This window comes from Tinamus guttatus, unplaced genomic scaffold (assembly GCF_059628265.1).
Source record: "Tinamus guttatus ecotype Peru unplaced genomic scaffold, ASM5962826v1 Tinamus_guttatus_pri_ptg000106l, whole genome shotgun sequence".
NCBI lineage: Eukaryota > Metazoa > Chordata > Aves > Tinamiformes > Tinamidae > Tinamus > Tinamus guttatus.
Window position 1 is genome coordinate 1,533,129 of NW_028288640.1, and position 11,383 is coordinate 1,544,511.

Consider the following 11,383-nt stretch of genomic DNA (forward strand, 5'->3'; position numbering starts at 1 on the left):
GAACCAGGCAGTGCCTGTAACAAGACCAAGCAAGGTAGAGCAAGGTCCTTCCTTGCGCTCAGCTTCTTCTATTCCCAGTTGTCACTTTGACCATGCAGGTGGCAGGTGAAGTTGTCTGAGGTGTGAAACACAGGAATAACAAGAGAGGAGAAGTTGCCACTTGTGCACTTTGAGATTGGATCGTGACACATGCAATGGTGCAGTGTGACAAACAGAGAAGGGGTAAAGGGAAGCAAGCTAACCATCAGGAGGCTTGAAAGCAGTGCGAGATGCAGTGCCATAAATGCAGCATTCCAATGTGAGCCCCTTTTTGCATCTATCAGGCGGTGCTCAGAGAGTCTCTGATATGTGAAGGTCGCTTGCCAAGGGCCAGAGGTACAAGCGGTGTAACTGGAGGGACTCGATTTCTCCAGTTCATGGAGCTCTGTCAGACGTGGGCACTGAACAGTGCAAGAGAGTCCCCTCAGAGCCCATGGTTTTGTGGGTGTCCAGTTTGCTGAAGTGAGCGCTACTCAGATCCTCCTCCAGCAAGGGAAAGTCTTCCTTTCTCCATTTCTCCATGGTCTCCAGGGCCTAGGATTCCTGAGGGTCACTCTTAGCACTAAAGCCTGAGGCAAAGGTGGCTTTTCTCTGTCCTCTCTCACCAGGGCTCTTGACCCATTTAGCAGCAGGCCCGTATTTTCCCTAGTCAGCCTTTTGTTCCTGCTATATTGTTGTATTGTATTTTAAATAATTATTTATTATTATTTTATTAGGAAGGTAAGAGTAAAAATTCATAAAGAAATAAATGAAGAGCACATGTTTCATGCCAAGTACATGGGAATGACAAGTGACTGCACACAGGACAGGTTTTGGCACTGACATTGTACCCGTTGAGGAAGTTTCCTCAGTGCCTCCTTGAGCTCCTTGTTCCTCATGCTGTAGACAAGGGGGTTCAGTGCTGGAGGCACCACAGAGTACAGAATGGCCAGTACAGAGAGATCCAGAGCCAGGAAGGATATGGAGGGGAGAGGAGGAGAGATAAAGTGGCCCTGTGACCAGGGGTAAGAGTCAGACCCAACCAAATGGGTATCACGACCTCTAATCCCTCTGGGGCACTGCAGATGACTGCACAGTCCAGGGCACCTGGACTGCAGAGCATTTCCAAGGGTGCTCGTTGTGTCCAGTTGTGCCTGTACATCCTGCACATGGTATTTGATAGATGGTGACCCAGAGGGCTCTCCGTTCTCCCTTCTTCCTGACAGTTGAGTCCTCACTGCCTCTCCTGAGACTGCAGAGTCCTCTTTTGCCTGCGAATACCCAGTGCTTTACCTCTAAGAAACTCCGTCTTTGAGGAGCTCTCCCTTTATGAGGCTCTACTCACAGTCCATCCCAGGCACATGCTGTTCCAGGAGGATCTCTGTGCTCTCCTGACACCGCCAGCTTCCCCTCCATGAGAACAGCCATCTGACACTGTGCCTTAATATGTAGGAGAGCTGTGCATGTGTAAATCCATGACCACTCAGCATCTCCACTATCCTTGGACTCTGATAGGGGAATTCCCAAATCAGCCCTTGGTCTCTAAAGGATCATTACATGATTCTGAGCTCTGTGTTGCTGAACCCATGGAGAATCCTGTGCAGCAGGCCCTTGAGGGGTGCAAGTCCTTGGGCCTATTCTTGACACCAGCTTTGGAGGAAAAGCCCAGCTTTCATGCACTGTACTGATAGAAATTACTTTATTACAGAGATACTGTTAGGGAGCCAGTCCTTGTCCAGCATTCAACACAATTTAGGGGATCAGGTGAGACAGAGCAGACACCGTAAAAAGGGGAATGAATACAAGTATTTGGGTAGCAACACCATAACATTTATAATCACTAATAAAAGCCATAATAAAAATAACATGAAGAAACAATGTTCAATCCAGTTACGGGATACAGAAAGAGTCATTTGTGGAGAGATGTGGAAAGATTACCACTGCTTAAAAAGCTCCATGAAATCACTTTCCTAATGGCATCCTTGAGCTCCTTATTCCTCATGCTGTAGATGAGGGGGTTCACTGCTGGAGGCACCACAGAGTACAGAACAGCCAGCACCAGATCCAGAGATGGCGAGGAGATGGAGGGGGGCTTCAGGTAGGCAAACACTGCAGTGCTGACAAACAGGGAGACCACAGCCAGGTGTGGGAGGCACATGGAAAAGGCTTTGTGCCAACCCTGCTCTGAGGGGATCCTCAGCACAGCTCTGAAGATCTGCACATAGGACACCACAATGAAAATGAAACACCCGAAGAATAAACAGGCGCTTACCGCCAGAAACCCAACTTCCCTGAGATAGGAGTGTGAGCAGGAGAGCTTGAGGATCTGGGGAATCTCACAGAAGAACTGCTCCACCACATTGCCTTGGCAGAGCGGAATGGAAAATGTGTTCCCAGTGTGCAGGAGACCATAGAGAAAATTAGATGCCCAGGCAGCTGCGACAATTTTGACACAAGCTCTGCTGTTCAGGAGGGTCCCATATTGCAGGGGTCTGCAGATGGCAACGTAGCGGTCATAGGCCATGACTGTGAGGAGAGAAAACTCTTCTCCAAACAAGAAGAAGAAGAAAAATATCTGGGCAGCACATTCCAAATAGGAAATGTCCCTGGTGTTCCACAGGGAATTGTGCATGGCTTTGGGAACAGTGGTGGAGATGGAGCCCAGGTCGAGGAGGGAGAGGTTGAGGAGGAAGAAGTACATGGGGGTGTGCAGGCGGTGGTCACAGGCTACAGCTGTGATGATGAGGCCGTTGGCCAGGAGGGCAGCCAGGTAGATGGCCAGGAAGAGCGAGAAGTGCAAGAGCTGCAGCTCCCGCCTGTCTGAGAACAGCAGGAGGAGGAACTCGTTGAGGGAGCTGCTGTTGGACATTAGCTCCCTCCAGGCGTGTGGGACTGTCTAAAGAATAGAAGATATGGAGTAGTTAAGATAAACTTTTGAATATAAAAGCCCTGAATTCATTCAGTTGTCCAACACCATCCTCCATTACCTCCCTTTAGTAAGAGTATCTTAGTGCAGTTTATCTTGTTTGTCTATCAGTCTTGTTCCCATCTGTCCTGTACTCATGTCTCCTTGAGCTAGAAGATCATCATGTTCATTATGCTGCCCTCAAAGGAGACCAGGCTCTGCTGAGAGCAGAGCTGTGCAGTTTCCAAGTGCCCATCTCCAAATTTCTCACCCTTTCTCCACACACCTAAGGGAGGTCTCCACAATCTTCTTCTAGCCAAAGACACACAGGGCTCATTTCAGCTGCTCATGGACAGCCTCCCACCATCACCTCCATACCCTCAGCATCTCGGCAGCTTCCTCACACATTGCTCAGATATCACAGATAGGCCGTGAGACAGCAGAGCCTTTCTGGAGGGCAGGTGGGAGCCTGGCAGGACACCACAGAGAAACAGCCAAAGGAGCATTAGCACTGAAGACGGGCACTCCTTAAGGGAGAGTCAATGCAATTCCTAGGTTCACAGACTGCATTTCCAGGAGTTCCACAGGACAAAAGGTGGCTTGAGAAACCTCACTCCCATGCAGACCCCTCTGTTCCATGAGTTGTAGCATCAGTGTCTGAACTGCAGCTGAAAACATCCAGCTGCAGAAAGGTGAGAGCAAGAACAGGAAAAGCATGGACGGGAGGGGAAACAAGGAGCAACACCATCAATGTGCTGCCAAGGGAGGCAAGGAGAGGGACAGAGAGGCCTTCTGGAAAACTTTCACTTGACTGGCTGGGTATGTCACCTCTCCGAGGGGGACGTCGCAGGGCAGTACCTCTTAGCCCTTTGGTGGGGCGGCAGGCAATGACCTGTAGCAGGAGAGCTGCCCCTCTCCTCTGCTGCAGGTCTGGCTGCAGAGGAGGAGGCTCCTGCCCTGCACTTCCTGCCCCTTCCCTGCCCATCTCTGCTGCCTGCAGCTGTCCCTGCCACCAGCTCTTCCTCTATCCCAGTGCCCCGTCCCTGCCATTGCTCACAGATCCCATACCGTATCACCCTCTGTGTGCTCAGTTCTGCCCTGCAGAAACCTCTGGGCCATGTCCAGGGGTAGCTCTGCAGTTGCAGATCCTAAGGAGCCGGTCACATGAGATCCTGTGAGTCCACAAAGACAATATGGATGCTACCTGTAGGCTAAGCTGAGCATGAAGAAGCTTTCTGAGGCTTCTCACAGACCTATTGGTCTCTAGGCATGAAGATCTAGGACTCCCAGTTCCCTGCCAAAACAGAAAACTTGTTCCCTCATTCCCCCTGCAATATTCAGGAGGCTGAAAGAGCAGAGAGAGGAAGGAAAGTTCCTTCCCTTTCAAGTGGCCCTTCTGATCTTGCTCCTGTAAAGGACCCCTCGCACATGCCCTGTGTATGAGCTGGAGCTGTGAGTAGACTTCACCCTGCAGCAGCCTCTTAGCAGCAGAATGAACCTGCCCTGACGGGTGTCTGTCCCCCCACGCAGCGCTTCCCCGCAGCGCTGTGGGGAGCACCCTGGGCAGTGCTGCCCCTCGCAGGCTGCAGAGTCACTGTCCCGGGCACACAGCACCCTGGGCCTGGGGGATGCTGCTCTCAATCACAGCCCATGCAGAGCTGGGTGCAGACCGCAGCTTCACTCCCCTGCATCTTCCCTGGGAGAAGGGAGCAGGATGCCCTGTCCCTGTGAGCGTGTGGCAGGGAATCCCTGCTCTGAAGCATCTCCTCCTCCTGCTAAACCCTGGATACTCTAGGAGAGAGACCATTAAAATCCCAATCCATTATTATATGCACCGAGTTCAGAAGAGCCCTCCAGGAACCTCAGCAGCATTGCCCTGCAGAGAGAGACTCACTGTTTCAAGGGCTGTGAAGATTTCCCCCACAGTGAGCTCTGCTCCCGCTCCACACTGCCGTTCCCCTCTCGCTGCCTTCTCTCCTCTGCTGTCCGCAGCAGCAGGCAGTGCCCGCAGCCCTGCTGCTCTTGGCACAGGAGCTGCTCCTGCACACGCTGTCTCTGGCCAGTGCTGCCAGGCTGCCACGAGCTGCCTCCGTCCCAGGAGCCTGGCCCCGCTCAGGAGCAGAGGCCCAGCTGAACTCACCAATTTCTCTGTCCCTCGTGCCCCCTCCTCCTGGGAAAAGTGCACTTCAGTAAACTAAAATAATCACCTGTTGTCCTTTGCTAACAAGTGGAGAGAGAGAGATTCTAATATTGCAATTTATTTCATCAGAGAATGAAGATCTATCAAAATTGGAAATGTTTCACTCTGCAAGGCTCATTTCACATCCCTTAACTAGACAGGAGACTGAGGAGTGAACAAGTGGGGAGGTTATTGACACAGGGTTTAGGTGCTGATTCAGAAATATCAATCTGGGCTGTACCTGCTTAGATGTGAGTCAGAAGTCATATTCAGATCCCTCCTGTAAACTCCACAAATACAGAAATGGTGGGATTGCCCTTGCCAAAACTGAAGTGAGCAGAGCACAGAGATCTGCCCATGAGGTCCTTGTCAAAGCTCCACCACAATCACTGAAGATGCAGGGTGAGAGTCAGCAGTTCCCACAGAAACACCTGGTGACAGCAGAAGAGACTGAGGAGGTGCAAGGCGTGTGTCAGTGCCTGCTTGCTCTGATGGAGCTACTAGGAGACCTGCATCATCCTAGAGCACGAGTTGGGGAATTGGCCATCTTGGCCATCTGAAATGACCCCAGATGCCAACTACGACAACAGCGACACTCCCCATGAAGCTGAGGTATGGGAAGATTGCAGGATTAACCAACAGCTCTTGTAATTCAATGCAGAGTCTTGATTTGATGTCACAGAAAAGTGCTGGCAGGGCCTTGTCTGATGCCTGGGGTGTCCAGCACAACCACATGTCTCTAGCAGATACAGCAGGTCACCTACAGGAAAACCATGTCCCTTGGAGTGATTGCTGGGCAAGTGCCCCAGGGCATCCTGCGTTTCCATCCTGTACCCAAACAAAGACATTCCAGCACTGGCTGTAGGGAAAGCCCATCCCATCTACATGCAGGGTGCTGCATAAATGGGAGGCACCCCGGCCCCTCCACGTCTCTGCTCCAGGCTCTGCCCTCTCAAACCCTTCTAGCTCTCCTCTCCTGAACTCCTCTTCATCCCACCACATGAGATGAACAGGTAATGGGCTCTGGGTGGCTGCATCAAAGGCTGTCAAGACCCATGGACATCTTCAGTGGCACCTTGTTCTTCCTGAACCAGCGTCAGGTACAGGAGAGAGTGCCCAACGGGCACTCCCTCTTCTCCCTCCAGTCCCCCCACTCACTTCCCTCGTGCACTCGCCCGCTCCATGGATCCCATCCATGGACGAGGAGCAGCCATTCGCCTGCTGCTCCTTCTCCATCTCCAGTACTCGTTCTGGGGACAGCCCTGCACGGCCAGCGCGTTTCCGGCCTGTCCTCTGCACAGACAGATGTGTCCTCACAGTCCATGTCACAGCCCTGTCCTCTGATCAGCTGCTCACACTCAGGGGACCTCACAGGCCCTTGGCTGGGGCTGGTTCTGCTGCTGGCCCATCCCGCACAGGGCCAGCAGTGACCTCACAATGCACCCTGGAACCTTCAGCTGGCTCTGGCCTATCAGCAGCAGGGACAGAGGTGACGTCACAAGAAACCTAAGCAACCCAGAGCTTCCTGATAGCATCAGGTCTACAGTGAAGGATGTGACCTCACTGTCACCATCAGAGCCATATCCATGCTTTTGGCCTATCAGGATCAGGCTCAACAGTGACCTCACTATTAATATCCAGGCCATGTCCCTGCTGCTGGCCTATCAGGGACCGGCACAGCAGTGACCTCACTAACAACATTCAGGCCATGTGCTTCGTGCTGGTCTGCCAGGTCCTGAGGCATAAACGCCAACACAACCAACATCCAAACCATGGGCATTTTCTGCCTGGTCACCACTGGACACTGAGGTGACATCACAACAGCCTGTGGGAGCTAAGAGCCCCCTCTGGCCCATCCAGAGCAATAAGTGTCCTCAGAGTCACAAGTTTGGGTCTATCAGCTACTCAGGCAGAAAGGACCTCAGAGAATGAAGGGTAGCCATGGTCCTGCTGCTGGCATGTCATGTTCTCACACAGAAGGGACCCTGTCATTGGTCCCAGGGACATGGGCAAGGTTGTTCTCCAGGGTGTGCTTGCTCCTGCAGTGCTTTCCCAGGAGAGGGTCTAGCAGAGAGCAGTGCCCTGGCCCCAGACATAAGTCACCTGCTGTGGAGGTCAACCTAAGGTCAGTAGCAAAGAATGTCCCTTCGGCAGATTGGGGTGCTGAGCAGGAGAGGCAGGAGCTGCAGCCACCTGGCCAGCTCATGATCAAGGAACTCGCTGGACAGCCTCACGTGTGATCAGCGTGTGATCATCTGGTTGATGGGTTGGTTGGGTTTGGGGCTTAACATGCTGCCAGGCAGGGCGGGGGCTGTCTCTGGGGTCAGAAGCTCTATAAATTGTGTTTAAATAAAGGTCTTTGGTTTCACAACACCAAAAACCATGGTTGCTTCAGACACTGCAAATGGCATCCGAAGCTGGGGCAAGAACACAGGGGTAGCTCACAAAGCCCGAACCCGGCAGCACAGCCCAGCCAAACCAGGAACAGAGCAGGAAGAACTCCGGTGGGCATCCATCACCTAATTAGAGGACAGCATCCTGGGAACCACGGGAGGCGGAATGTCTCAAGGGCAGAAACGCAGCCTGGACGCGCCGCAGAACATGGTGCATGAAGAGAACCGGCAGGTTTCCGGGAAGGATTTAGTCACTCTAGTAGAGTGGATTCGGGAGAAGGTACCTACTTTCCCGAAGGAAGGCACACTCCAGCGAGAGGTGTAGGAAGAACTCGGAAAGCGCCTTAAGGAGGCGATGGTGGATGGTGATACAGCCGCAGTAAAACATGTGAGCACCTGGTGGCAGATCATGGTCACCTTAAAAACGGCCTGGGATCTTCAGGGGGACAAAAGCAATCAGTCACGTGCAGCAGCACCATCAGCACCACCGTATAGGGGGGCGGCTGATCCTCCCTGCGACCATGCGTTCGACCCAGGCCCCATGGACCCGGAGAAGGAACCTGATTTACACCCTTAGACCCACATAACGAGGTTACAAAAGGGGACCGAGGGTTGATTCGCTGGGAAATGTTTAGCAGAGAGGCAATTCAGCGGGGGAACTTAGAAATATTAACAGCTATGCCAGTCGTGTATGCGTTGGTGGTGCATTTGACTGAGAAAAACCAAATCCTGCCTTAAAAGGGAGAAGCAGGGAAGTGTTTTCAATGTGGAGAGAATGGCCATCTCAAGAAAAACTGCCCCAAAGGCCGGGAGGCGGAAGCAAGCCAGCTCCAGCTCGCTTATTCATGTGCCGTATGGGTCATTGACAGATCCACTTCAAGTGCTGGAATAGATCTTTTTACCTCATGGACAGTCAAAAAGAAATTATCACTGCAACAGAAGAGTATGCACAGTTAATTCAGAAAGCAACAATGCGCTTAAGAATATTAAACAGCAGCGATCCAAGGTTCATTTATCTTCCTGCAACCAAGGAAAATTTGCAATGATTATTATCAGAACATTTAATCATGCAGATGGCTTTAGCAGACTTTGCAGGACAGATGAACATTCACTATCCCCTGCATAGGTTGTGGTCAGAACTTCCTAACATTCCCTTATTAGCAAGGTCTCTTTGGCAGCAAACTCCCTTTTCAGGTATTACTGTCTTCACAGATGGATCAGGACAAACTAAAAAGGCTGCCATTGCCTGGAAAACGTCAGCGGACGCAGAGCGGCAAACTGAGGTTCAAGTACCAGGCTCCACACAGCTGGTGGAGCTGGTAGCTGCAACCATGGCTTTTTAAAAATTCACAACTCTAAATCTTAATGTTGGAACAGATTCCTTAAATGTTGAAGGCCTGGTGAAGCACTTGGAGGGAGCTACACTTTGAGAGGTTGCCAATCCTTTGCTGATGGCCCAATTGCAAATTTATGGACTTTGTTAAATCGCTGAGCCAATCCCTACTTTATTACTCACGCATGGTCACATACTGGGGAGAAGAGTCGAGATGTGTGTAAGCACTGGTTAAGATGTTTTGCGGTCATGGATGTTCCAAAAATGATAAAATCAGACAACGGGCCTGTGTATGGTGCTATGCAAACCCAGGACTTCCTTAAACAATGGGGCGTTCAACATATCTTCGATATTCCTCATTCTCCTACTGGGCAGGCAGTTATTGAACACTCACACCAGACCCTAAAAAATATGTTCATTAAACAGAGAGGGGGAGCTCAGAGAGATGGCCCCCAAGAAAGATTGGATAAAGCTTTATATGTATTTAAGTTTTTAAATCGTAACATAGCAGGTGAGAACTGAGTTACTCAACACTTTGCCCAACGGTCAGAAAATTTACAGCCAAGATCCCAAGTTACCATAAAAGATCTAGTTACAGGGAAGTGGGAAGGTCCAAAAGACTTAGTAACTTGGGGAAGGGTTTATGCTTTTGTTTTGACACACGGGAAACCAAGACGGGTCCCTTCACGATGTGTACGGCCCTGGCTTTCCTCAGCAGCTGTGCAGCCTTTGTCCCAAACTGGGTCAAACAGCCAAGAAACATATGGGTAAAGTTAGCCATGTCAACACCAGACAATCCCTTTCAAACATGTTTAATAGGAGTATTTTCTTGGTTAAGACAGTTTGGGCTTTGGAAAACACAAATTGTAAAGTTTTTGATTATTGGGTTAATTGTATTTTGCTTGCTGTTAATTGTCTACTTTGTCTGTTATCATGTGTAGAATGGTTAATTGTATGATCAATCAATCAAGTGATGACCGCTCAGATAAAATCTAAATAAGGAAGGGGGAGATGTGGAGGTCAGCCTAAGGTCAGTAGCAAAGAATGTCTTGTGGGCAGGTGGGGGGCTGAGCAGGAAAGGCGGGAGCTGCAGCCCCATGGCCAGCGCATGATCAAGAAGCTCCTTGGACGGCCTCGTGCATGACCAGTGCATGATCATCTGGTTCATTGGTTTGTTGGGTTTCTGGGCTCCACGTGCTGCCAGGCAGGATGGGGGCTGTCTCTGGGGTCAGGAGCTCTATAAGTTGCATTTAAGTTAAGGTCTTTGGTTTCACAACACCGAAGTCTGTGAATCCTTCATACGCTGCAGATTTTCCATTGTCCATCTTTTCCCTGCTGTCTCTCATGCAATTAGCGTGGCTTTCCAAGAAAATCCTGCTGCTCTGTGCCCTCCACAAGGTATTTGTGCACAGCATGAAGATCTCTCCTGGCCTTCTCTGGTCTAGGCTGAACAAACATCCCTCTTCCAGCCTCGCCTTACCTGCCCCATGCTCCAGCCCCTGACCAACTTCTCGTCCCTGTGCTGAACTCCCTCCCGTTTGTTCATTTCCTTCCAGAATTGGAGAGCCCAAGTGGGATCTGGTATAGAGACATGGTGTCCACTGTGCCAAAAAGAGCGATAGAACACGCATGTGGCCCCACTGGCCGTGCTCTCCCAGATAAATACCCGTGAGAATGGCCAAACTATGGCACAGGGACCCAAAAGGCCTCCCCTTGCTGACCACTAGGGCACTGAGATGAGATGTGGGTGTCCTTGGCCACCACCAGGACATACCCCTGGGAGTCCCTATGGCAACGGCCAGGGCTTTGTGATGGGGGTGGCATCATGTCCCCAAGGCCATTGTGATGGGGCAGTGCCCATGGCAACCAAGGCTGTGTTGGGCCAGAGGACCACCCTCAGGGTCGCACTCTGAGGAGAGCAGCTCCAGCAGAAGGAGCAGCTCGCGTTGGTCCCCAGAACAGCAAGTCCCCAGGTGCAGCGAGTGCCCTGGAGATGGAGAAGGAGAGGCAGGCGAACGCCTGCTCCCAGCCCAGCAATGGGCGTCCTGCCAGGAGCAAGTGCACAAGGAAGGTGAGTGCTGGAGCTGGAGGGGGAGGCCGGCAGCAGGGATGGGAGCTGCATGGAGAGCACAAGTATGGTGGGGCAATCGAGTCAGGTGTGATCTCCTCTGGCCAGGGGCTGCTTCTTGCTGGCTGTGGGGATTTTCTCGAACACAAAGCATGACTGGGATGCTCCAAAGCCCATATGGATCCTGGGAGCCCTGTGTGAAGGATCAGAGAGCCTCTTTGAATCACGTGTAGCTGGGCTGTGCTCAACCATGAGCTTCCCTATGACATGGGGCTGGGGCTTCCTGTGTCTCAGGGGCTGCTTGTAGCAACACAACCCTCTCCATCATGTGCCTCCTTCTCCCTGCAGGTGGGCAAGCAGGAGCCACACACAGCGAGGCGACGCAGGCAGACCCTGACTTCGTCCCCACAAAAGGACAGGCGGCCTTTGCTGTCTGACCCCCAGGGTTTTGAAGATGCTGATCAGGCCATCGCAAAGGTACAGAGCT

General features: G+C 51.7%; 1 protein-coding gene across 1 annotated transcript; it reads right to left on the minus strand.

The window, feature by feature from the left end:
• Nucleotides 1–1,927: 1,927 nt before the first annotated feature.
• On the minus strand, nt 1,928–2,887 carry LOC148595403 (olfactory receptor 14J1-like). Its single transcript, XM_088520944.1, has one exon. It carries the CDS (start codon nt 2,885–2,887, stop codon nt 1,928–1,930), a length of 960 nt encoding a protein of 319 aa, XP_088377070.1.
• Nucleotides 2,888–11,383: the final 8,496 nt, after the last annotated feature.

Excerpts from the sequence above, each read along its gene's own strand:
- LOC148595403 (XM_088520944.1), bottom strand. The coding sequence starts at position 2,887 with ATGTCCAACAGCAGCTCCCTCAACGAGTTCCTCCTCCTGCTGTTCTCA.